The 27,481-nt window shown below is 42.5% G+C and overlaps 1 protein-coding gene across 8 annotated transcripts in view; it reads left to right on the plus strand.

The window, feature by feature from the left end:
- The first annotated feature begins 8,776 nt into the window (after positions 1-8,776).
- RALGAPA2 (Ral GTPase activating protein catalytic subunit alpha 2) overlaps positions 8,777-27,481 on the plus strand; it is a 136,587-nt gene continuing 117,882 nt past the window's right edge. For 5 of the 8 annotated variants that reach the window (XM_040551154.1, XM_040551153.1, XM_040551156.1 and 2 more), the window contains exons 1-3: positions 8,787-9,044; positions 19,359-19,469; positions 21,847-21,896. In XM_040551154.1, the coding sequence (XP_040407088.1) occupies positions 8,939-9,044; positions 19,359-19,469; positions 21,847-21,896 (267 nt within the window). In that variant the 5' untranslated portion in view covers positions 8,787-8,938. Of the gene's footprint in view, positions 9,045-19,358; positions 19,470-21,846; positions 21,897-27,481 lie in introns of those variants that run through there. The other 3 variants (XM_040551152.1, XM_040551160.1, XM_040551159.1) reach the window with 3 other exon arrangements.

Below are 27,481 nucleotides of genomic sequence, written 5' to 3' on the forward strand. Positions count from 1 at the left end.
AGGAGGGAAATAAGGCCTTCTCCTCTAGCATGCAGCTTTTCCTATATTAGGCATAGCTAAGAAGTGTGTGCTAATAATTTGTCAAGTACTAGACTGATATTATGGGTAAGAATTGTGCTTTTTCTCTAGAAAATTGTTTAAAACTGAAGTAGTGTCTAAAGCTGCAACTATTACACAACATCACATTATCTTAAAGGGCTTTGGTATAGTATAGATAAAACACCATATCTCTTATTTCAGAAATGTCAATATCATTTTATATGTATGTGTACTTTCCTGTCCATTTTCTATGAAGTCTTTGAACTTCATAAGCTTTGCTCCCTTTTTCTCCCTATTTTCTTTTTAAATTGGCCAATGAGCATACCATCTTTGAAAATTTCAGGTGTATTTCTATGTGTGGGAAAAGTCTCTATTCAGAGATGTCCCTGAATGACTACATTATGTATGTTATCAGCTGCACTACACTACCAGAAACAAAATCTCCACAGCTGGGTGGAACAATAAAAGTTAATTCTGGGCTTTGGAACAGTGATGAAACATTTCCTCTGCTCCCTGTGGTCACACTGCACTTCATGCCCTTGCTCTGCACGTACCACCTCAGCGAGGGCAGGGCTTGGTACTGTGTCCTTGCTCACTTTGATCCCTTGATGGTTTAGCTGTGTTTGATTTTGGGAGAGGCTCTTACCCAGGAGCCTGGGATATTCTTCTCTTTCCTTTCTTTCCATCATTGTGACTTTTCTTCAAACACTGGGAGAGAGGAAAATGCCCAGACAAGTACGGGAATTTCCAGTTAACCACAAGAACAAACTTCTTGACAGTGGCCGAATGCTGGTGTTGGTTGTGCAGAGAGGCTGTGGAACCTTCAGCCTCAGAGACACCCAAAATGCAGCCAGGCATGGTCCTGGGCAACCTGCTCCATGCGTGGGCTGCAGCAGGGCTTGGAGGGGGCATCTCCAGAGTTGCCTGCCAATGCCAATCTCTGTGTGCTTCTATTCAGTGTTAGTTTAGAGGGAAATGTGTTCAATTAACATGGAACTTATCTGTGTTTTGCCACCTGTGGCCAGAAAGCCTCTGATCAGGTTTCAGGTGTGTTTCAGACCCACTGCTAATTGCCCTCCAACGTTCAGTGCTGTTCTCCCAGGAGAAAAAGCTCTCCTGTGATGGAAAGGAGAGAGTAGGGGCTGGGACAAGGCACCCTGTGACGTGCCCCTGGCAAAGGGGAATGAAGGAGAATAAAGGAGGAAGGATCACACAAGCAGCTGCTATGCTGGGTGAAGGCCTTGCCTCAGAGCTCAGCTTGGCTGTGGTTGGTTCCTACCTGAGCCTGCAACTGCATGAAAAGAAAGTGATTTTTCCCCAGAATTATTACTTTTCTGTCTATCCCCCTGCAGGAATGCCTCGTCTGGGAGCTGGAGCATATCCCACTTTGTCTGCAGCCATTGGAAGCCACCATGCACTGCTGCAGAGCAGGGAGACTCCTCCAGCAGTGCCAAGCTTTTGTAGGCAATTTTGCAATGTACACCACGATCATTGGTATGCCGTGCATACCCCTAGTGAGCCCAAAATGCAGACGAGGCAGCCCGCAGCAGCAGGGGCTGTTCAATTCCGCTGTGGGGGCCAAGTGGTGGCTGCAGCCCATACATATGCATCCTCCACTTGCTGCTTTCATAGATCCAAAATGAATCAAACAGCAGTGATCTTGATAGAGATGCAAGTCTGCAGCTGTAATTTACAAGTTCATTAACGGTGTCCCTGCAAAGATCATTTTTTTTAAATTGGAGCCCTAATTAGCAATGAATTCTCATTATTTTTCCTTGAAATCCCAAAGCAGCTTTGGCACATTCTCTTTGTTCTTTTGAAAACTGGGAAGTGGAGAAGCTTAGGAGAGATAAAGAAGCAGCAGATTATAAACTGGGGGGTGGGGTGGGGGGGGTGGGGTTGTTCCCCTCAAGCCATTCCTTCAGTTTAATACCTTTTGCAGCAATTTTGCTTAATATTTATGATGTGACAAAGTATTTCCATAAAGAAACATTAACTTTATCATGGTTGAATGCCACTATCTATCTGTCCCAGAGCGATGTGCCACTTGAGTACCGCACACCTTGGAACGAGCCCAGGTTCCTTTCTCGCTTGGGCAAAGACTCCATTGCTTCAAGAGGAATTTCGCAAAGGCACAAATCCAAACAGCAGCCACGAGAAAAGCTCACAGTCTGGAGCCCAAGAAGGAGGAAGCAACCCCCAAATGGCAGTGTGGTGGCTCTGCATGAGGCAACGCTAATCAGAGGGAGAGGCTTGCCAAGCCCTTCATTAGCATGAATATGCTGGGCCCGGTGGGAGCATCTGGCACCTAGAACTGCTCTGGGCCCCTGGATGCTGCTGGGTATCGCAGAAGGACTGGGGGCCACAGGAGGCAGCACCCACCCCACCTACCACAGTGCTCTGGGAGCAGCAACGGCCTGGTGCCACCTTTGGCACCACTGTGCTGGAGGGGTGCAGCCGTTCAACTGCACGAGCAGCTAAAGCAGAAGTGCTGTAGGAAACGCTTTGGGCTCTTGGTAGGTTTTGAGGATTTTTTTTTTTCAGAGGGAAGTATAGTCATCACACATTGTTTCCACAGTCCTACAATTTTGATAATAAAGGACCTCCTGAGACATTAAGTACATTTTAATTACAACATTGTCTGTAATGCATATATCTAATTGCAAATAATTATTTTATCATATTTTGTCTGTATGCCTGTTATATGCGTCAGATATTATCTTCTAACTCCATGGTACAGGTTAATTAAAATTTCTCTTTTAATACTGTTTCAAAGCTAACCACATAATTTCATCTGAACACCAGCTGTGATAGTAAAAAATAGTTTTTATTATTTTTTGTCATGCTTGTCTATTGGGAAAAACCTGAGCCATTTCTGAAGGCTATAATTACTGCACTGCTCTCTGCAGTGATTTATTTGCAAAAAATAGAAGAAGGAACAATCTCTGTAACACCAGTGGCCAGCGTTTGCTTTGTGTGTTTCTGTTTTATCTCGATTTCATTTCTTAGTTTTGTTCTCTTTCTTTTGTACTAAAGAACTCAAGGCCTCACTTTCAGAAGGAAAATTTAACATATAGCCATTATTTAAAGTCTGTTTCAATGCTATAAACTGTGCTCAGGTTTGAGGCAATCTGCGTGGTCACTCAATGTTAACAAAGCTCAGCTTACGGTCATCCTAGGCAACTGTTTCCTTCCTCATTTATTGTTTCTTGGAGTGGCAAGGTGAGAGAAAACAACAATGTGAACACACTGTTGAGTCAAAGAAAGGGAGCTTAGGGTATACACAGTAAGACAGAACCCAAAACAAAGCAAGCTGAGCAGAGAATGATAGAAAAAAGAAGAATCTCATTTCAGCTAGTAGAATGCTTCATCTGCAACTTGCACTGTCAAAATGAGCTCTATTTCTTGCCTTGTGTGCATTATTCCTTAGGACCAGAATTATTTCTCCAAGCCTCACTGTCCGCGCCTCTCTGATACTTAAAACCATGTTGCCGACATATTCTGGGAGACGGGGAAGTGTTGCTTCAGCCCTGCACTGTGGCACTTGGAGAAGGGAAGCAAGGCAGCTCTTTTCCTGCTTTTATTGCGTAAAGCACCTCTGCTTTCTTATTCTGGTTTCAAGCTAAGCAGCAACACCTCAGCACAAAAGCTCTGGGCTTCCACAGCCTGCCCCAAACTTCTTCACACAGTTCAGTTGTTTGCAAGCACAGCCTGAGTTCTCCTTAATGGGGAGATATTTTTACACAGTTTTCTCATTCTCTGGGCCATTTCCTTTTGGAAGGTATCAAGGGACATGCAATTCATGTTCCTTCTATTTTGGATTTTTTTCCACCCATAAATTCTTGTTTATCCCTCTGTACACAGTGCAGAAGGGAATCCAATGGCTTTTTCTGACAGCTGTTTCATCCTGCCCCTTGCTTTTACTGTATGAAAGCCATTTTGATGCCTTGTGCTGCAGTCGTTAGGAGCTTTCCAAAATAATTCTTGTTAGAATTGATTAAATTCAGGACTTCTGAATAGAAAAACCCTTGTTAATCCTCCCCTTCAGTTCCATCTCTCTTCTTAGTTTTTTTTTCCCTTACTTTTCTCTCCTTCCATAAAAGCCAGCCCTTCCTGAGCAGGAGCAGGGGGCGATTTGTGCCCAGCTCCACTTCTGCACCTGTTTCCCCAGACTGCTCTGCACCCAGGGGCTGCTTTTGCTTTTGCTGATGGATTGATTCCCAGGGCAGAACACCCGGCTCTGTGCATGCTTCACACAGCTGCTTCCAGCGTCTGCGGGAAGCTGGGCTCCAACAAGGGCCAGGGCTGGATCCTGTGCCCTTTCCAGGCGGTCCCCTGGCCTCATGCTGCCATGCCAGTCCCTGAAGGCAGCACACCGCTTTTGGGCTTATTTCTGTAGTGCATCCTCCTAGCTAACCCACAGTAACTCTGTTTTTTGCAGACCCTCGTTTTCAGCGAGCCCAGTCCTGCCCAGGTAGAAGGGAGGCACTTTATAAACACCATTTGAAGCGTTTGGTCCAAAGGACAGGTAATTAATAATGGCATCTTGTGCTACGGAAATCATTATCTCACCCATACGTTATTCAGGAGGCAAGTTTCTCTTATTTACTTTTCCCCTACCCTTTTTTCTGGGATCATTATGAAGTGTTGCATTGATACAAGTAAGTGGAGAAGTTCCGTAATTTAATCTCTGTCATTAAAATTTCAGACTGAACAGGAAAAGTAGCCGTGCCAGTTCGTCAAGTCTGGTGAAGCCCAGGCAGCTGCACTTCGTGTTTCAGTGCAGGCGGCAGAAAGCAGCACAGCTTGCTACCATCAGCCCCCCAACCTACTGCAGGCAGGGAACAGCAAACAGCTTCCAGCGAACCGTGACCAACACGGCTTCGCCTGTTGGCAGTGCAGAAATGCCGCTGCCTCCTGCTCCTCCTGTTCCACTGCAGTCTAAAGACTAAAGCAAATGAGCCGCGTCATGGCTTTTCATTATTTTGACCACAGTTCTGTTCCATACCTGTTGTTGTATGTTAGGGTAAGTCCCTGCTCTTTGACCATCAGAATGTGATTTGTGTGATCCTTCTGACATGAAATTTAGAAAATATGCATGCCCTCGAGATTGTGGTTTGCAGGCCCATAGCTCATCTTTAGTCCTCAGTGCTTTTATCCGTTAAAATCAAAGCCCCTGGTGAACACGGGTTATCTGGCATTTGTAAGACTAGATGCCAGCTGTGCTCAGCAGATCGTGTCCATTTGGCAGAAGCCATATCTGTCCAGGCAGAGTGTGCTTCCCCTGCCCTGCCACCTTCTTGCTCCCAGGCCAGCTGGCACTGCACATTCCTGAGCCTCATCCGAGGCCAAACAAGCCATTTTCTGCCTTCCCCACCCACAGGAGCATCTGAATGCTAACAGTGGAAGGGCATCCTGAGGGAGGCAGCTCCCTTGGAAATCCGGAGCCCTTGGGCGGGAGCCTGGCGAAGCTAAAAGCAAGTGTTAGAGCCCTGGGATCAGAAGTACCGGGATCCTGGAAGCCACGCTGCCACCTCCACCCACAGCACCAGACAGAAGGGGGGCCAGAGCTGCACAGCTCAGGGTACACACAGCAGTGACATTACTTTCCAGGTCATCCTTTTCTCTTTTGTCTTGTTTTTGCTACAACCTTCCATAGGGATGTAACTCACCGCAGCCAGCATGCATGTTACCTGCATGTGCACGCAGCTAAAAAGGCCTGGGGAGTTAAACAAGAAAGATTTACCTCAGTGAGTGGTGAACCCACTCCCACCGCCTCTGTGCTTATGTCTGAAGTTCAGCTCACTAAGCACATCACATTGTGCTGTGACTATTTAAATGTAATTCTGTGATAAGTGTTTACTGCTTTGTCTCTTTGTTTGCTTCCTTCCTTACATGACTGCTTTATATAGATTTTACTTCAGATCCTGAAAGCTGAACGATCAAATCTTTTTCGGGAAATTAATCTACCTTAAGCATCAGCTTTCAGAAACGCATAATCGGACTTTCTGGGAAATTACTGTTGTTGCATTGTTAGAAAACACAAGTCATAGGATTTCACAGTGGTTCCCCTACACAAGCTGAAATCATTGCTGCAAGTTTATTGTGATTTCTGTTTTCCATTACGCTACATTAAGTCATAAACAAATCATTTGAGAAGTTGTATTTCATGATAGGTAAAAAGTCAGTTGTATATAAACTTGAGTTCCTAAAAGTATGTATTCATTTAGATGTATTTGCTTACCTAAAACTCAGAGGAGAAATTGTTTAATGTACTTTCACCTCCATGTTATACTGACTGCTTGTTCTTAATAAAAGACAAAGGAATTTTAGTTCATGAAGATTAGCCAACATGTGGCAATGCAATTACCTGCAGCAAAAACATTGCACTCATTATATTTTGAATGGGATATGACATGCGGAAGGAAATGTGAGTTAGACCATCCAAGGTTTATCATTCAGTTTTATATTGTGATGACTTAGCAAATGCAAAGATGGATCAAAAATAAATGGGAAAAAAATCTTGTTAACTTCCAATTGTAAAACATGTTATTACCTTGTATATTTCCAAATAATATTCACTCCAAAAACTAGGAGAAGAAACTTCTGAGGAGCAAAGCCTCTTATCACACGCCGTATGGAAGTGTCTTAATTTCTGTGAGCTTTAAAGTTTTTTCATGAAAATACAGTGAATAGTGTCAATGTTTGCCCCTTTACCAATTGGCTTATTTTTTTTATTTTAGAAGACCCCTAGTGATAGAGAGATCAGATCTGCCTCATTCAAACAATAAGCATGTTAACATTTTAGCTGTAACAGGAGCCAGTTTGAATTTGGTACACATGTATCGCACGAGGCTTTTCAACACTGCTGGACACCAAAAGGTGGACTCCAAACCTCCACTGGTTGCTGTTGGCTGGATATCTCAATGTGTCTACTCACCAGAACCAGCCTCCAACCTCCAAATACAAATTTCATGCCCACAGTGAATTTACCTCCTACCATCTACACACAGCATTAGAAGCACATTTTCATCACTTCAATTCACTGATGAACAAGGACTGGGTTCAAATAATGTTAATTCTGCGATTAAAGCACGCAATTAAAAACAAAAACAAAACAAAAAACCAAACCACTCTAATTATGCAAATGTTAAACTGTGCTGAATCACTGAGTTCTTCACATGACCACATTTTCAGCTTCTAAGAGGGAGAGAAAGAGCATTGTCCTGGAGCACTGTGATTCAAGTCATGAAATCTATATTCTCTGGAGCTTCTCAGCAGAGGAATTCCTGGCAAACTTTAAATCAGTGAATGCATGAAGCTCTGCAGTTAGGTGCTAGGCACCAAAACACTTACTTAGTTAACACAAATGTTGTAAGACGTTAGAGCAGCCAAATAATCGCAGTAGCTTTATCTCCAAAAGCAGTTTCATTTTTTTTTTTGTTTGTTTGTTTGTTTTAACAAAGCGGAAAAAGACAAAAACATGGAAAGATCAGAAAATTCCAGAAGAGAGAAACTGAAAGCTCTTGTTGTTCTAAGTCAATTAAAGTAAAAAGGAAGGAAACAAAAAAGAGAGAGAAAAAAGCAAGCCAATATTTTAGTTCTATGCTTCTTTAGCCAACTGCATGTATTGATTTGTGGCAGTGAAAGGGAAAAGCTGGAATGACCTCACTCTTCTCAGGAAGCTGCAGATACTCAACTTGTAACACATGACAAATAATTTTAGAAAATTTTTGGAGATTTATAACTTTTCTAGAATGAGACATTGTGTAACAAACTGTGTATGGGAAGAACATGCACCATGAATTACTGTAAACTTTAAGTTGGCTCCAAAACAATATACTCCCAGACAATAACACATTCTCTTTTTTCTGATGGCAAGATCATGCTTTCAAACTTTTTTTCTGTCACAAAAATGATTTTGTTTTGTTAAAAGTTTTGTTAGAAAAATGCTGAGCGCCAGCCAGCACCGTCCCCCTTCCCAATGCCCAAGGCAGTGAATTCTTCAAGAGCGGCAGGACGCCGCTGGGCCCGCTGGCTGCGGGGTGGCAGCACGGGATGCAGCCAGCCCTACTGCCAGTGGCGGGGAGCCAGCACCAAGCTGTGCTTCAACAGGGACAGCGTGGGGACAGCTGAGCCACCATCACAACCAGGCCGTGCCACAGACAACGTGGCTGTACCACTGCCACATCTAGGCTGTCCAGCTGGCATGCAGCTGCCGTGACGCTCCCGTGACATTCTGTTCATTTACAGCGACTCACGTGTGGGAAATAATTTGTGAACAGTTGGGACGAGTGAGTTTATTTTTTGCTAAACATGACAGGTAAGATTTCTGTGTCTGAGTCACAGCACTCTTTATTAGGATGTGACCCTTTCCTTGAATTTACTAAAGCTGACTTTTCTGCCCAGGATTTTACTGAAGGGGTTTCACCTGAGCCCCTCTGGGTCTGATTCTGAGGAAGAACAAAACAGTTTTGGTGCACATCCGTTACGGGGGTAGAACCCAGACGAGCAGGAGCTCGCGGTCTCCCTGTCACGGTGCTCGCGCACGGCCTGGCGTTCCTGCTACCCACGCCCCCCGCAACAGCGAACATGACGTCACGATGACGTCACGCCGCTGCACTTTCCAGCTCCCGTCATGCCCCGCGCCCAGCCGCCCGCCGCGCGGCACGCCGGGAGTTGTAGTGCCCCCAAGGAGCGTCGGCGGCTGCGCAGAGGGGCGGGGGGCGGGTGGTCTCGCCCCGCCCCGCCCCGCCCCCGCACGGCACGGCGGGGGACGGAACGGCACACCTAGCAGCGGCGGCGGTGGTGCCGAGCCGAGCCGTGCGGCCCTCGCTTGCCTCCTGCCTGGTGCCTGTCTGCCCTCGGCTCTGAGAGCTGTCGGCTCCGGCCCCCCGCCATGTTCTCCAGGAAGGGCCATGCCGACGCCAGGAAGTGCACGCAGAAGGCGCTGGACCCCAAGCGGGACGTGCTGACCCGCCTCAAGCACCTCCGGGCGCTGCTGGGTGAGAGCCGCGCACCGCCCCGGCACGGCAGAGCTCGGGGCGGTGGGGTGTGTGGGGGGGTGGGGGGCTCTGTGTGGTGATGGCGGTGTGTGGGGTGTTGGCGCGTGGTGGTGGCGGTGTTTGAGGCGTGTGCGGTGGTGGTGTGAGGGGTGTTGGTGCTCTCCGGCCCCCCGAGGAGAAGGCAGCCCTTCTCCTTGGAAAGAGAAAAGGAAAAGAAAGCACTCCCTAGCACCACACCGACAGGACGCGGTGGAAGGAGCTACGCCTCGCAGAATATCTCAGCAAATCCAGCAGTTGTGTTGTGCCAGCAAGTGGTTTCCTTTTTCACCTGTAGGTGTTAAATCTCGTCTTCTCTGAAAGGACGGAGAAGAGCTGCCCTCGAGGCAGGGACCGGAGCCCTTTTCGAAGCCATGCCGCTCTGCCTCAGCTCTCCTTCGAGCTCCCTTGTGGTTTTGGGTAGCTCTGCCGGCCACGGCTCCTGCAAGGCGGCAGTGCCTGTCCTTTCAGAGTTACAGAAGCCGTTAGGAGGTCAGCAATGCGATTTACTGCCCCCGGTTTTGCAAACTGGCTCCTGTCACTCAGCATCAAAATATTCGTAATGCAATGTTGTTTGGGCACACAATAGCAAACGACCCTCCTGGTTCTTTCAGAAGACCCATATGTACAGGCTGCTCTTTTTAGCAATGCTGCTTTGTCCTTTTATTCTAACTTTAAAGGGCTCATGTAATTGTATTTTGAGATATGCTTCCAGTGTCTGTGACAATGTTGAACCTCTCTCTCTAGTGTCCCTGTAGAGTTGAAATCTTAACCCTGGTCTTTTTATTCTGAACATTTAAACCTCTCAGTGAATTTTAGCTGTGTTCTATGGTTTGTGGGGTTTTGGGTGGCTTCGTGTTCTGCTAGTCAGCAAACTGCGACAGAAAGAGGCTCTTTTAAGAATTCTTGGGCACTGTTCCAGTTCAGGAGAATCAGTGACAGTGTTAATACTTGTTATTTTGGATTATTTTCTTTAGAAACGGGGAGGAAAAAGCGACGCATGAGGCTTGTACTTCTTGTGTACTCTACTTGTTTTGTTGGTGTGCTGGCCCATTTCAGTCGAGATTGACAGCTGTGTGGGAGCCTCAAAGAGGTGCTATTTTCTGTGAGACACAAGTCGCGGACTGAGGAGAGGGCCCAAGGTTAGCAGCTCCTCAAGAAAGTAGGAGTTGGTCACCATGTCTTCCCTGGAGGAGCCTCTCTCCGTTCGGTCAGCATCCACCTCATTCTCAGCCCCTCCATGCGCTTGTTCCCAGTGCTTTGGAGGATGCGAGGACCAGCAGTACTGCCCAAGAAGAGGTCGAGGCTTTGCAGAATGGAGGTGCTGCTCCTCCAGTGCTCCTCCGCCTGGTCCTGTGCCAGGCTGCACGGGAAAACCTGGCTGTGGTACGGAGCCTGGAACATCAGTGGTGTTGAGGATAAAAGCCTCTTTCTGTGGTGTTTCCCTGACAGGAGAGAATACATAAAGGGCGTTCTCAGTGAGCTGCAGTGGAGTGAGGAGCTTTTGTGGTGAATGTGATCCTGGGTGAGAAGAGTAGCGACGAGTTTAGCTGGTTACAGGCATTTAAGTGATTTTTACTGTTGTTGTTTCTTGTAGGTTTGATTAAACTTCTCTCTGATTTAAACATATTTCCCTGCGATCTACAGCCTTTAACTAGCTTATGTCAAGATATCTAGCTTATTTACAGCCTTTAAGTAGCTTGTCTCAAGAGATTTTTCTGGGTAATTAATTAGCGGAGAAAGTGCTGGACAAATCAGTAAGGGGTCTCATCAGGCTCTAAAAGTGGCCCTGTTTCTCAGGTCTTTTGAGCAACAATGTGTTCAGGTTTGCCATGCCGAGTCCATAGTTGTTTAAGCTCCATCATTTGGGCTCTCAGGTAGAGAAGTTCGGTCACTGTGCAGGGCACCAGGAGACAGGTGGCTGGTACTGCAGTCCCTCTGTGCTGGGGATGGTCATGCTTCTTGTGGATGGCGCTCAGCCTTTGCTCTGGAGCTAGCCACAAGTGAAGAGGACGTGTTTGTTCTTGTTATAGATTCCTCCTGTTCCTTCAATGCGTGTAGAAAATCTTCACAGTAAGAGGTCTGGTGGTCATTTTTCTGTTTATCCCTGCTGGGGACCAAGTTTGTACCTTTCTTGTACTGGAGGTGTATAAAATGTTCTGCTTGCTTGTGTTTTTTTAATCATACTATATACCTACCTGTCTAAGGAGAGGAGTTTGAAAAGACAGAAGAAGATCGCACTTTACCTGCGTTACCCCGTGTGTTTCAACTAGATATTTATCTTATTGTTTGTAAAGCACACGATCAATATTAAAATTTCAAGCTTCATTTTAAATAATCTGGGGTTTTTGTTTCCAAGATGAGGTTTTAGAACGTTTTGTGAAGCCATCTTTCAGAAAAAATGTTCTGAAAGTCTGTAGTCAGGGCTTGCAGGCCATACGTTTCTCCCTTCTCTTCCACCCTCACTAAAATAAGCAGACCTAAAGATACCAGAAACATGGCAACTTTATATTCATGTTCCCCTTACAGCCCTGTGGAAGGACATGACCAGAACCAGGATACGATTATTGGAGAGGAATGCTTTAAGGTGCAGTGCTGGAATTGCTGTGGCTCCTGGGTATACCCGTTTACGAGGGTGCTCGTTTTTGTGAACCAGGGAGGTGCAGAGGAGGTTGCCAGGCTCCTATGATGGATCTGACAGGTGGAACAAATGGGGAAATATGCCTATTAGCGTGACAAAATTAATTAATGTCCCAAAGCAGGTGGTGCATGAGGTAGTGTTGTCTGGCGGTTTTCTGTAATGATACTGATTACCCGGTTGGCTAGGGAAAGAAAATGTCACTTCTGAAGAAACACCTTTTCTCCAAGTGTCTGTTACGTTTGGATACAGCAACCCGATTTGTTGGTTAAACTTATTAAACATTGGTTTTAAGTGATAATGGCTATCAGTGCCAGAGGGCTGGGTAGCATACTGGTGGTGTGTTTGCTGAAGGGCCATGGTATGACAGCTGGCTGTCTTCTAGCAGGTATGTTTTATTGCAGGGACGGCGTCAAAGTAGTCTCCGGTTATGTTACCGAGATGTCTTCTTTTGAGAACTTCAGTAAACATGGTGGATAGTATGGGAGTGGCTTTTTTTAAGATAATTTCTTCATAGGAACGATTGCAAGTATGGGTTTTATGGTATTAGTCAAACACAGAAAATGAAGCAAAGCATGGTAAGAACCTCTCCTAAGGATTTAGGAATTAAGGAAACAAAGCTTTTGATATGAAGACTCAAAAATAGTAGGATACTTCCCTACCCGATTGCTTCAGGTCTCTTAGCTGTCGTCTGTGTAAGTCTGTCTAATGCCCAAACTGGAAAAGAAAAAGATTCGCTTTAGGTCTGCATTGTTTATAACATCTCTCAAGTCTCTGGAGCCGTTCAGGAGCCAAGTTCCTTCATCTTTGAGGTGTTTTCCTCTGTTTGGTGGGTTGTTACTCACTGGGACGGTTGTCTACCTACATGATGATACAGAATACTGACCAGAATTATGACCTTACTATTTTAAAGTGGATGTTCGCTTCTGTAAGGTAAAGGACCAAAATTTCCTCCATTTTTTTTTTATTTCTATAAAGATGTTCTAACTTTCAGAACTTACGTGATGTCAGCAGTAACTTCTTTTCCAAACCCAGTGTGTGGAAGCATCGATAGCATGGCCTTTTCTGAGGATAGGATTGAAAAATCATGTTTTTATAACTGATGGTAATGATGTGCAGGTTTGACAATTTCCACACGTAAATTAAGACCACTGTACTGTTTCCTGGAGCCTTTTGTGTGGGGCTTTTTAAACATAAATGTATCTTTGCTCTTTAAGGCTTTGTTTCCATGGCTGTTCTCGGGGGAAAAACATTTTTTTAATTGAAATGCTGCTCTCCACGTTTTTGCCTTGGGTGGAATTGTAATGTTTAGTTTAACAGCTTTGTATGGTTTAGTGTCTTTCCCTTAAATTTTTCTTGTGCTTTCAAGAATGGATCTGCCGTGACACAATGCCTCTTGTGAATAATGGTGCTGTGGAGAAGCAACTGCTGTTTGCTGTGGTGCTCCCCATTAATCTAGACAATGTCATTATTTGCTTATGCATAACAATGGATGAGATACCACATAAGATTTTATTTCAAGTGATGTTCCTTTCCTTTGTGGTGGTGTTTTTATTCATTCCAGAGTGCGATTTGCCTGGGACTTCAGTGCATGCTTGGGTCTTAAAACTTCTTGGTTGCTTAAGGCTGGAAATTATAAAGTCAGTCTGTGGGTAGGCTTCATGAATGATCTGTGGTGATTTCAGTTGGCTGCCATCTTCACGTTATGCTTAGAAATAGGTGAAAATGGAAACTTATCATTGCCGCCATTGGATGTGCTGCGAGCTGCCGGAAAGGTGGTGACAATACAACTGAATTAAGTGGCTGGACTTTCATTTTCTTGTTCTGAATGGTGCTAAGGATGACAGCCTTGTGCTGGAAGGTGTGGTGGAGGCGAGCTGTGAGTGTGCCTCGGGTAACTGAGTCTGGCTCCTGCATGGAGCACTGGCTGCCTACTGTGCTTCCCATGCTGCTGCATGTCCAGCTGGAGATGGTGGAGACCTCCCCTGTCAGGTCTGGTGTGGGCTCCCTCATTTCACCTCAGCTCGTCCCAGCGGTGGTGGGACTGCTTGAAGCAATTGCGATTGCAATTGCCTGGGAGATTATTTGGCTTTTTTTCAAACAGCTTTGCAGATCAGTGAGTCCCAAACTTGGACATTTGCTGGGGTGGATTGTTAGACTGTATGCTTATTCCTGTTTGGTTTTGAGCATGCTGCCGGAGTAAATTGTGTGCCAGAGGGCTGAATGCAGGCTGGTGGTTGAACTAAGTGTGCGCCTTGGGGCCTGTGCTGCAGCACCTGGCTCCTGGGTGCGCACGGACTGGCCGGCTGCGCTCAGAGCTGCGGCTCTTGGCAGGCTTGTCAGCTGGCAGGGCGCTTGAGACTGGACGGGGCCGCAGCCGCATCCTGCACTCTAATGCACTGCCACATTGCTCCGGGTAGCAGGGGTGGGTTGCTGGTCGTGCTGGGCTCGTCCTCCTTCTCCCTGTGGAGCAGTAGACAAATGCACGGTGCTTCCTACTGAAAGCTCCTGGAGTAGAGTAATACGGAGTTTGCTAGGTTGCCAAGCACAGTCCTTAATATATTACTTCAAAAAAATGCAAATCGAGAAGAAATCATGTTTTTCATTATCTCTCTTCACCAAAAATGAGTCAATAAAGAATAGAATTTTCTTTCTTTTAGTTTTCAGACTTTGTTCTACACAGTTCTGTACAGCTCAAATTATGTACACTTGCTAGAGATGTTATTTTAGGCACATCCAAAAGTGAATGGAAAAGTAAACTTCTTCCTGTGTTTAGAAAAGCCATTGTTTTTTGGATTACATGTGAAATTTGAGGTGTTAATTCGAATTAGAAGATTTCTAAAATAATTTCTTTTTAGTAATTTTGAGTTTCCCTGCCAAATGTATATTTCTTTGAGGGGGGGAAAAAAAAAGGAAAATTATCTTATGGGCTTTTACTTAACATTTAAAGTTCTAAGTTGAAAGAATTGTGTGATTTTTGAGATGGTAAGTAAAAAATGTATGTAGTTTCAGGGGTGAGGCTAGTCATAAAAGTTTACCATTAACCAGAGCATGACTGCAAAGTCATCTTTTCATCTGCTTTGCCTTTTTTTAAAAGTACTTCAAACAAAGGAAATCCCTCAAGTTTGTGTGAACTATGTATAGATAACATGAAACCAGCTGACTCTGGAAGTTCATGGAATTAAGGGAGGATTTCAACTGCTTAAATGAATACAATAACATTTTGCAGTTAATAGAAAGATAAAAGGAAAACTGATGTGCTAATGACATGATTATTGCCCCCTCTTATTTTTTTATACCACAGAGGGTAATGAGAACTTGTAATAAACACAAGTTCTTATTAAATGGCACTAGAGTAATTTGAGTCCCTAGATTTTAAGCTTAAGTAGTAAGGCAAGTAAGGGTGACTTGCCATCACCCTTTGAGCCAACTTTGTCATATTCTATATAGAAGTTTCATGTATGCCCTCATGAATCTTGTTGTTCCCTTTGCTTTGCTGCAAGAGCTGTGATGTGTTGATCAAAAGTACTGGCTAACGACAACTGCCCTTTTTTGGGGAATGGAGGTAGGTGATATGTGCTTTTGGAAAGGCACCAGCGCTCTGATGGCTTGCGATGTTTGCCAGCTTGCCTTAGATTTTAGTGCTCAGAGTTCTGAATTCACAAGGTGGTTGCTTTTCAGCAGAAGTTATGTGAGAGCTACTTACCGGTCCATATAAATAGAAAAATAGAACCTAACACCTTCAATTCAATCCCAGCCTTGCTGTTTAATTTTCCTCGAATGCTTACAAGTACTTCAGTCAATTTGATTTGCCAACAGTTGGTATTTTACCTTAGTATCTTTAATGATAAATAAGGAAACTTTCTCTAATGTTTTCCCTTTGAAAATCTGAAGAATGAGCCTTATCTGCTACAAATCAAACAGACCTGTAGTAGTGATCCAAGTTACTGTCTTAGGCTTTCTGACAACTTGTATTAAATCGTCTTGAGAAGGAGTCTTTCTTGACATATTTTGTTTGTCTGTGATGATAATTTTTGGTGAAATGAGCAGAAGTGGCTGGTTTGCGTGCAGAGCCAAAGCAGGAGAGTAAAGAAGCTTGTGAGTCCCAGGTGCACTGTGCATGGTGCTGCCTGTACAGAGATGTTTTCTCTTCCACCCTGGAGAGACCTGAGGAGGAGAGGCATTGATTTTTTTTTTTTTTTTTTAAGGTTAGGTGGGCTGTGGTATTGGAATTGCAACTTACCCGTAGGATTGCAAGGAAGTGTTGCTTTTGGAGTGAGTATCTCGTTCTAGAGTAGTAACTGGGGGTATTGTTGGCCTTTTGACATCTATGGTTCAAACTTCATAACCTTAAGTTTTGAAATTTAAGGTTATAGTTCTATATCCCTTTATGAGATAGTTCAGTAGGAAAAGGATGCGGATATGAGAATGCATGCTTATGTCAGAATAGCAGATGAGTCATCTCCAAAATGCCACATGTATAGAATAGAGAACTTACATTTTTTTGAGTAGGCAGTTCCTTTCTCCTCCTTTCACAGTTTCAAGGAAAAATTTCCTTTTTGTTTACATTTTAATGACCTCATACTTTCATATAAAATTCTTGTAAATGAAAGCCTTGTTTTCTCCTAGAGTTGTATTTAACAGAACGCATTCATAGAGGGGAATAATTGCACTTAGCTTGTGAATTTGAGACCGTCAGCTTGTAGGAAAAGATATCATGGAAAAGAGTTTCCATGTGCTAATTTTTTCCATAGTGCAAGCACCAAACAAAGCCTTACTACTGAAAAGGTATTACTTTATTCATTTTTTTGTTTGGGGGCGGGGGAGGGACACAAAACCCCAACGCTGTCCAGGCTAATGTCATTCTGTTGTAGATATGCGATATTATTGGTGGCTCTTGCTGTAGTCAGCTTTGTTGTCTTGGTTAATGAATGGCTTTCTTGAGAGATGAAACTTCAATGAGAAAAAATGTTGTTAATGATTCTTCCCCTTTATCCTCTTATTTATGGGTGGAATCATCATCTTTCCTTGACCAAATCAATCACAATAAAGTGGAAACCAACAAAATCAAAGTATGTTTAGCAAATACCAAGTTTAGGAAGTGTTAGATCACTTTTTTTTCTTAAAAATAAGTTTATTTGAAATTTTAGCCCTGGGTTAAGGCCTGAGGAAGTGTTGCATGTGTGGGTTTTCATTATTTTTTCAAACGAATTGAAAGTATGCTGTTTTTTTTTTCATTTGATCCACTTGCCAGATAAATTTAATAACTGCATTTGCATTTTGCATATGGAAATCATTGTTGGCATTTATGTTTTTTCCAAAAGTACCTGCTTGACAATGCAGAAACTATTTGGTCAAATAGCTTTGCTGACATCAAAAGGTACCTTGTAAAATACTTTCCTGGAAGTGGTTTGGAAACAGAAGAATGAAAAACATGGAGGAATATTCTGGTCTGAGGTTTTAAAGATGGAGAGGTAATGAAAAGGTGTTAACTGTGACAATCTAAAAGATGCAGATCAGGTTTTCAGAAGTATTCTTGGCTGGTGGGATTTCCAGAAGAGGTGAAGGAATGCAATAGGAACAGTTAGTCTGTTAGCCCAGTGATCTATGACCTCTGCTTCAAACATTAACTATACATTCAAAATACTTTCCTACACCAATTTTCTTGTCTGATTCGGTTTGTCTAACGTAGGTTCATGTATTTAATAAATAATGATCTGCTTTTTAATTAGAAGTCCAGCTTGTATGCCATTTCACATGCTGCCTGGGTCGAACTGTGCGGTGGCTGGCTGTACCACCACCTCTCCGTGGCTCTGGACCTTGGTCCCTGGGTGCTGGCAGAGGGCAGTTCCAAGCAAGCAGAGTGGCAGCAGAGGTCCAGGGTGCATGCTCAGGGTGCTGCCACTACTCATTGATGTCTTATCTGAGCTACGAGTCGTGCACGGTGCCCTTCTTCTGTTTGCTGTGTTGCTTGGCGTTGCTGGTGCTTACTGATGTTGAACACAGCGGGACAGGATTAGTTCAAATATGCTCTGCCTAAGTGGTTTGTTAGTTTGAGATCTCCTCCAGTCTCATGCTGAATTGGAAACAAATCTTCTCCCATGGTATCTTTTTAATTCTCAAAATCTTAAAGAATCATTTTAGTTTTGATTTAATTTAGGAAATTATTTCAACTTAGTTCTGGAGGCTTCTGGAGTCATGTGCTCTTCTAGTAGAATTACGTCCAGATGGATATTAAAATTCATGTTAAATCTGATTTCAGATATTGCAGTGGTGATGAAGGTCATTCAGATACCGACATTCACTGATGCCACAGTAGCGCTTCTCTGCGTCAGTTTCAGTTGGTGTATCTGTGACTGTATAGTTTCTATATCTTGAAAAATGAGACAAGATATTGTTCTGGCCCTTAAATACTGCATCTTTTTTTTTAATTAATAGCATTTTTTTTTCCTCTTATCAACTTTCATTTGATCTTACTGGCAACATTAATTTAAATCTATTCATTTGGACTTCTTGGCACTCAGATTTTTAGTTTACTGAAACAATTTGCTGTCTGACACAAGTTTAACTCTTCAGAGAATCAGATTACTGAATTAAATTTGATAATGAAGGCAAAAATAAGCTTTCTTTTGTCAGGCCGTACCACAGGATAAACTTTTACAAACAACCGTAACTCAGTTTTCTGTAATTAAACTTAAAAATTATGCACCTGACTAATTGAAAACTCTGCAATTTTAAGTTTTGTTACTAACGAAATGTGTGAATTTTACCTTTGTTTTTAATGTGATGTTATTGGCTGATACAGATCATGGTGTTCAGGCACTTACCGTGAATACTTCTTTGGTCTTTTTGGACTGTATTTTACCCTTCACTTGTTCTCACCCCTTTTCTCTCCACTTCCTTTGTAGAGCTGTCTTGCAAGCTTCCCCTACTCGATGTACAAGGTTGATTTTACCCTTGAGTGAAGACTTCATATATTTATTTTTAAATGAGTTCTTTTGAATTTGCTAAGGAGTCTTAGATCTTTGTAGGGCAGTTACTGAGTAGTGCAGTTTGCAAAGTAATTTAAAATCGGTTCATAAATGAATTACTAGTGTCATCGGCTAACAAATGGGCTAAAAAGTAGTCCTAGGTGATGGTGGCTAAATCACATAGTTCCTTTGTATTCGGGCTCAGCCCTTCTACTCTGTACTTGTATCACAGAGAAGAATTTTCAGTAATGTATACTTCTGATTACCAAAAAGAGTTGAATTCAGTATAATATTTTATGTAATTCCCTGTTTGGAGAAACGGTGAATCCTTCTGATATCAGGCAGCTTTAATATTTGATAGCAAAAAATGTCTCTCATGGATTAAGAATTTTTATGGAAGTGATATATTGACATATCCCCTTTTTATTTTGTTAACAGAAAACAAATGAACCTAAACCACACTGTAGACCTTTTAAAAAAAAAAAAAAATTAAAAATGTAAATTTCCATATTTTACTTCTAACACTGGAATCACAATTTAGTATAGAATATATAATGATATTCCCAAAATTGTTTTGTATTGCATTTATCTCATCCTCCAATTTGCATGAAGAAAACAGTTTTAAGGTTTCTGATGATGTGTTAAAACTCCATTTGTTCTCCTCTGCAGATATTGTGGATGGAAGTGACCTGAAGCAGTTATTTGAGAACAATTATTCTCAATTTTTTTTAATCTTCTATGAAAACTTCATAACACTGGAAAATAGCTTGAAACAAAAAGGTAAGTTTTAGAGTTTTGTCGGCACCTTAATTTTTGGTGTCAGTAAAGATGAGCATGGAGAAGTGTTGCCTGAAATGTTGTAGGTAACTGAAAAGAGTTCTAAATATGTTTATTGCTTTAAGTGTCATTTCAGCACAAAAATCAGGTCTTGTGCACTTACATACGTATCCCTTCATCTTGTTTTGAAATACTGAAGGCCCTTACCCTGTAATGAATCGTAGAATATCCCGAGTTGGAAGGGACCCATAAGGATCATCGAGTCCAACTCCTGGCACCACACAGGTCTACCCAAAATTTTAGGCCATGTGACTAAGTGCACAGTCCAAACGCTTCTTAAACTCCGACACGCTTGGTGCAGTGACTACTTCCCTGGGGAGTCTGTTCCAGTGTGCGACCACCCTCTCAGTGAAGAAGCTCTTCCTGATATCTAGCCTAAACCTTCCCTGCCTCAGCTTGACACCATTCCCGCGGGTCCTATAACTGGTGATTAAGGAGAATAGGTTGGCGCCTTCCCCTCCACTCCCCCTCGCGAGGAAGTTGTGGACTGCGATGAGGTCTCCCCTTAGCCTCCTCTTCTCCAGGCTGAACAGGCCAAGTGACCTCAGCCGCTCCTCATATGTCTTCCCCTCTAGGCCCTTCACCATCTTTGTCGCCCTCCTCTGGACACTCTCCAACAGTTTAATGTCCTTTTTGTACTGTGGTGCCCAGAACTGCACACAGTACTCAAGGTGAGGCCGCACCAGCGCAGAGTAGAGCGGGACAATCCCTTCCCTCAACCGACTAGCGATGCCGTGCTTGATGCACCCCAGGATCCGGTTGGCCCTCCTGGCTGCCAGGGCACACTGCTGGCTCATATTCAACTTGCTGTCAACCACAACCCCCAGATCCCTCTCTGCGGGGCTGCTCTCCAGCGTCTCGTCGTCCAGTCTGTATGTATAGCCAGGGTTGCCCCGTCCCAGGTGCAGGACCCGGCACTTGCTCTTGTTAAACTTCATGCAGTTGGTGATCGCCCAGCTCTCCAGTCTGTCCAGATCTCTCTGCAAGGCCTTTCCACCCTCATCTGAGTCTATAACTCCTCCAAGTTTGGTGTCGTCAGCAAATTTGCTCAAAACACCTTCTAGTCCTACATCCAAATCGTTTATAAAAACATTGAAGAGGACTGGCCCTAAAATGGAGCCTTGAGGGACCCCACTAGTGACCATCCGCCAGCCTGATGTGGCCGCTTTTACCACAACCCTTTGAGCCCTGCCCGTCAGCCAATTGCTCACCCATCGTATGATGTTTTTGTTTAGTTGTATGCTGGACATTTTGTCCAGTAGGATCCTATGGGAAACTACATCAAAAGCTTTGCTGAAGTCCAAAAAGATCACATCAGCTGGTTTCCCTTGATCGACTAGACGGGTGATCTTATCATAAAAGGAAATCAAATTTGTTAGGCAGGACCTACCCCTCGTGAACTCATGTTGGCTGGGACCAATGACTGCATTGTCCCCCAGGTGCGCTTCAGTAACTTCAAGGATAATCCTCTCCATAATTTTACGAGGCACTGATGTGAGACTGACAGGCCTGTAATTGCTAGGGTCTTCTTTCTTGCCCTTCTTGAAAATTGGAACAACATTTGCCAGCTTCCAGTCTACTGGGACCTCTCCAGATTCCCAAGATCGTTGAAAAATAATTGAGAGAGGTCCCGCGATGACATCAGCCAGCCCTTTAAGCACCCTGGGATGAATTCCATCCAGACCCATGGACTTGTATGGATCCAGGTGGAACAGCAAATCCCGCACACGTTCAGGGTTGGTTGGGAGTTTATCATTTCCACTGTCATGGTCCTCCAGCTCAGGGCACCCTGGGTCCCAAAGCCCATCATCGGTGTTGAAGACAGAGGCAAAGAAGGCATTAAATGTCTCTGCTTTGCCTATGTCCTTGTCTGTGAGGTGACCTTCCCCATCAAGTAGCGGACCTATGTTTTCTTTGGTCCTCCTTTTTCTGTTCACATATCTTAAAAAAACAAAACCCTTTTTATTGTCTCCCACACTCCCATGTTAAGTATATGTCTGTCCACCTGAAAACATCAGAAATCCTCAGAACAAATCTGAATGTTGAGGATAGATAGGATACCTTGTTAAGAATAGCTGGTTGCTTCAAGGTGAGTCCAATCACATTGCTTTGCAGATTTGGGATTCTTGACTATGAATGAGGGATATCAGGACAGAGAGAGAGAGAGAGACTGAAATTTAGAAAAATCTTGCTCTTAAATGAAGAAAAATAAACCAAATACAGCATTGTTGACTTCAGTTGAATAACAGCAGTGTAGTTTCTACATCTGTCTCACCATACCATTTACTTATAGCAAACAATATTGTTTTCTCTCTGGCAGGGAATAAATCACAAAGGGAGGAGCTGGACTCCATTCTCTTTCTCTTTGAAGTAAGTTTTCCATACCATGGAACTAACTTATTTGAAATCTTGTCATGTGCTTGCTTATATATTTACACTGAGGGTTAAAACCAGGTATCAGTCAAAATGACAGTAGGTGTCCATGATTATATGAGGTGAAAGGCAGAAAAGAACTGGGGCGTGCATTAAGTTTTCAGATACAATAATAAAAAAAATAAATCTTATGCCATGGAAATGTCTGGCTTGAAGGAATATCCAGAGTTAAGAGATATTATTAAAGACAAGCCAACTAATTTAGCTTGAAAAATAGTCTGAAATCTGCCTCTGAACAGTGTCATATGTAGTTAAGTACAGTTGTTTTATTAATTGGTTCTCCTCAGGTGGAAGACAGGTTGGTTGAACCAAAAGGGGGGAGGGAGGGGCTGGGGGAAGCTCCTTCAAATTTTGAGGCTTTCCAGTAAATTTTAATGGAAAGATTAACTAAAAATCTCCTTTTATAACATAAATGCTTTACAGATATAAAAATGTAGCTGTTTAGTCCTGAGAAATCTCATGTGGTGAATTTGTTCTGCACCAGCAGCATACCTTATTGTAGTTCCCCTTGCAGTGCTTGAATGAGAATACATTCAGGATATGAGCGATGCATCAGTTCTAAGTAAATTGTAGATCGTTCAGTTTTGCTCTTTCTTTTTAATTTTTTCAAATTACTGGGCACACTTTATATTGTGGTAATTCATGATGTATGAAGGAGAGTTTTAATTAACACAGCCAGTCAAAATTTCACAATTTGAAGAGTGAATAAGACTACCTCAAAAGACAAAAGAAGGTGGGATGCTTGTTGATAAGAAGGTATGGCTGTTAGTTTGAGCAGAATAACAGTTAATGAAATCCTTATGCTACCTCCTATAACTCAAATTTTTCCTTAAGTATATTTCTCTCTGTAGTTGCCAAGTCTGAAAATGTCTGTGATGACGAAATGCAAGTTGCAAATAAAAGTTGCTAGTTGCTAAAATTAGCTTTTGAAATATGTTAGAAGGAAGTGTTTAATACCTTGCTTTGTGATTTAGCCTTTTTCTTTATTACCCTTGCAACCTGTGTTTCATTGACACTTCTTAGAGTACACTACTTTTGACTTCAGTTCTTATAAAGTTGGGTTAATTTTGCAAGTTAATATTGTCCATTATTGAACAATAAATTCTAACATCTGTGGGGTTTGATCCAAATTCAGGATTTCCAGGAAGGTAAATGTAGAAAATGCGTGAAGAGGAGTCGTCTTGTTACAGGGCTTTCCATGTGAATTTGGTAACCATGTATGTCAATAGCTTGTTTTCAAGAATATAAAAGTAATATAAATACTTCAAGAATATTTTACTTTACTTCAAGAATACTTCAAGAAATTTCAAGAATATAAAAGTAATATGGATAAAGTAATATCTGAGATATATCTTCTCAAAATGAATTGAAGATTATACAGTAATTTGTATGTCCAAAGGAACTGAAGATCAACTCTCTGAAAGTGTCCAGCTTTTTCCCAGTAGAATTTGTGAGCAAGTGCTCAATAACTGTATAGCCTCTGTTGGGCTAAAGATGTTAAATAGTCTTTTTCTTCTTTTTTAAACTAAATATATTTCAGTTCCGTATCGCATGGGTAGACTAGTTCAAGGCAATACTACTTATTTCTTACACTTCGTCAGTGTGACAGTATGTCAGTGTAGTTAAGTCTATTTTGAATGTGTAATATATTTGGATGTGAGCAAATTTCACTGGAGCAGAAGAAAGCCTGACATGTACAGTTTTGTTCATAATGTACACTGGAAGTCTTAACATATGCTTTACCTGTCACTGAATTCAGAGAGCAGTGATGCTGCAATCAACATCTAGTTAATTACTCTTGGATTTTTAGTTTTCACTTGAGTATTGCATGATAAAAATGTTAACTTTGTTTATATTGCAGGTTATATTTTTGGAAAAAAAAATCAATTTTCAATGGCACCCTAGGATTTGGAATTAATAAAAGGATTAAATATTCTTAACTCCTCTTCCCTTCCTCTAAAACAAAGAAACTACCACCAAAAAAAAGTAGCTTCAAAGATGTGGCTTCATTTTTCTTGCATTAATGTGTAGTTTGTCGATATAAAAATTAGATTAACTAGACTAAGAGTGGTGCTCTTTAGTCTAACATGCCTGTAATATGAAAAAATCTCTGAAAATAATTACATGAAATCCTGGAATTTTGTGGTCTCATCTTCTGAATTTGAGGCCAGGGACTTCATTTCAGTTTTCTTATTCTCCCTCCTTGAGCTACAAGAATGCATCTGAAAATGGGGTTGTGTTTTCTGATAGAGAATCATAGGATATCCTGAGTTGGGAGCCACACTGATCATCCATTCTAACTCCTCATTCCACACAGAACTGCCCAATGACCAAACCCTATGTCTGAGAGCAATGTCCAAACACTTCTTGAATTCTGGCAGGCTTGGGGCCCTTATCACTTCCCTAAGGAGCCTGGCCCAGTGCCTGACCACCCTCTGGGTGCAGAACCTTTCCCTAACACCCAGCTTGACCCTCCCCTGTCCCAACTCCATGCTGTTCCCAGAGAGCAGAGCTCTGTGCCTGCCCCTCTGCTCCCCTTGTGAGGGAGCTGCAGGCCGCCATGAGGCCTCCCCTTGGCCTGCTCTGCTCTGGGCTGAACAAGCCAAGGGACCTCAGCTGCTCCTGGTATGTCTTGCCCTCTGGACCCTCCCCTATCCTTGTAGCCCTCCTTCGGGCACCCCCCTATTAGTCTGATATCCTTCTTAAATTGTGGTGCTCCAGACTGCACACAGTGCTGAGGTGAGGCCACACCACCACAGAGCGGAGTGGAGCGATCCCTTCTCTTGGCTGTCCGACAGTGCTGTGCTTGATGCCAGCCGGCCCTCTGGGCTGCCAGGGCACACTGCTGGCTTGTGACCAGCTTGCCATCACCCAGAACCCCGAGACCCCTTTCTGCAGGGATGCTCTGTGGCCTCTCGTCCCCTGGTCTGCGTATACAGCCAGGGTTGCCCCTTCCCAGGTCCAGAATCCAGCATGTGCTCTTGTTAAACTTCATATTGCTGGTGATTGCCCAGCCCTCTAATTTGTCAACATTTCTCTGCAAGGCCTCTCCATCCTGAGGGAGTCAACAGCTCTTTCTAATTTAAGTATTGGCTGCAAACTTAGTATGCATTTGAGTCCTGTGTCCAGTTCATTTATAAAAACATTAAAATATTTAAACATTAAACTGGCCCTAAAATGGAGCCCTGGGGAACCCCACTAGTGACTGTCTTCCAGCTTGATGTAACCCAATTTACCATAACCCTTTGAGCCTGGCCTGTCAACCAATTGTTCACCCATCACATTATGTACTTTTCTAACGGTGTGCTGGACATTTTGTCCAGAAGGGTACTGTGAGAAACGACCCTGAAAGGTTTTCTGAAATCCAATAAAATTACATTTTCTGGTGTCCTTTGGTCAGCTAGGTGGATAACCTTGTCATAAAAAGAAATTAAATTTGTTGAACAGGACTTTCCCCTGATGAACCCATGTTGGCTGTGACCGACTGCATTGTTCTTCAAGTGCTTTTCAGTAACTCCCCACAGTAAACTTTTACATAATTTTACCAGGCCCTGAAGTGAGACTGACAGGTCTGTAATTGCCAGGGTCTTCTTTCCTACACTTCTTGAAAACTGGGACAACACTTGCCAGCTTCCAGTCACCTGGGACATTTCCAGATTCCCAAGACCATAGAAAAAATAATTAAGAGAGATCTTGTGATGACATCAGCCAGCTCTTTAAGCACCCTGGGATGAATCCCATCAGGCCCCACAGACTTAAGTGCATCCAGCTGGAGCAGCAAATCCTGCAGAAGCTTGGGGTTGGTGGGGAGTTTATTTTTACCACAGTCACAATCTTCCAATTCAGGGTGTTTGTTATTTATTAAATTTTATTTTTTATTTTTTAAATATTAGTAGTAGAGTCTGCTTTAGGATTTTGTATAAGGCAGCATCAAATTACATGAGGTCATATATCTGCTAGGCCTGTTTGAGTGGTAGGAAATGCTTTTGCTTATCCCTTCCTGCCCCCAAGTGGAGTAGGTATCACCTCGTTTACTGAGCAAGGCTGTGCATTTTAATTGCAGCTCATTAATAAGCTTGCTCTGTGGTCTTGAATAAGTAATTAAATTTCTGTGGCTATGTCATTGAATGGAAAATAGCTAATGCTTACTCACCCAGTTAAAGTGAATAAATATGTATTCCTGTGTCTTGAAAACAGGTGGCTAATAACCATTTAGTATAGCTTTAAAAACATCAGGAGAAGATACTGCATGGAAAACATGAAGAAAGAAAGAAGCACATAGTTTTATATGAACAAAGTGCTGATTTGGTCCCAAGTGAGGAGAATTACATTACAGCCCAGTCATCAGTAGCTGAGAGGAAGGAGGAATAATTTGTGTGAAATTTGGAGTGATCTGCTTCATGGTGTTTATTTACTAGAAGTAAGTTTGCAATCCATTTATGTCTCTGACACTCGATAACTTAATGCATTGTAGGAGAACAGCTTTTAATGCACAGACCAAGAATATGTCAATCAGAATACAGGACATGAAAAAAATATAAATGTCAGGTAATTAAACATTCATATTGTCAGCCATAGGAAACAAAACTAATTTATTGTTAAGCTTGCCATATTTAATCTGTTGTCAGCATGAGCTAGGGTTTTCTTCTAATTAGCTAACTAGGTAATTACTTAGGATTAACAAATCCTGAACCCAAGTGCTGAGGGTTAGCTGTTTGAAAATCAGTACAAATATTTATGAAAGGAATTGACTTATGTCTTTTCTGGTGTAGTTTGGTGGGCATTTTGCTGCTGTTCTTGAGTGACACCTGGTGTGTATATTAAGCAAAAGTAACATCCTTCTCCACAAATGCTCTGAAAACTAAGTTTACTCAATTGTACAATTAAGATTTTAATAAATTACGCATCAGATATGTAGTTTGGTCATTCAACAGAACATCAAACAACATATTAATCAAAGAGAAAATAATAAAAGGGAGTAATATGAAATTTTAATAGTGCATTTAAAAATGTTTTTACCATTAATATTACAGAATTCTTAGATCTAATTTTAAATTTTCTAAAGTCTTTTGACCTTGTCCCTTTCCAAATAGAAATACAAGAAATGATACAACATCTGTAATTACCTTTTTATTTTTTCCTTGTTTCCACTAAAAGACCAAAATGATGTGCAAAACAAATTTGTTTTTCCTTTGGTAGGGCATAGCCATCTTTAGAGTTATATTGTGTTTTCAGAACATGTTCATACTGTTTCTTTTGTTACTGTTTTCTGTGACTTGGAGGCATTGCTTGTTAGGGCTGTCAGTGGAGCACCATATATATCACAGAGCTTGTAAAAGGTGCACTATGTTTTTGTAAGTTTGCTACATCCCATAAAAGCGTTATGGCATCACTTGATTGTGAAAGCTTGGAATTTTTTATAATTTTTTTTTTTTTTCTCGCACGGTCAGATACTGATTCCTCTGACACTACAGTCCTTCTGCATCTGTAGCAAAATAAAAACACATTGTTGCTTTTGATAC

The sequence above is a fragment of the Cygnus olor genome, chromosome 3 (assembly GCF_009769625.2).
Source record: "Cygnus olor isolate bCygOlo1 chromosome 3, bCygOlo1.pri.v2, whole genome shotgun sequence".
NCBI classification, from domain to species: domain Eukaryota; kingdom Metazoa; phylum Chordata; class Aves; order Anseriformes; family Anatidae; genus Cygnus; species Cygnus olor.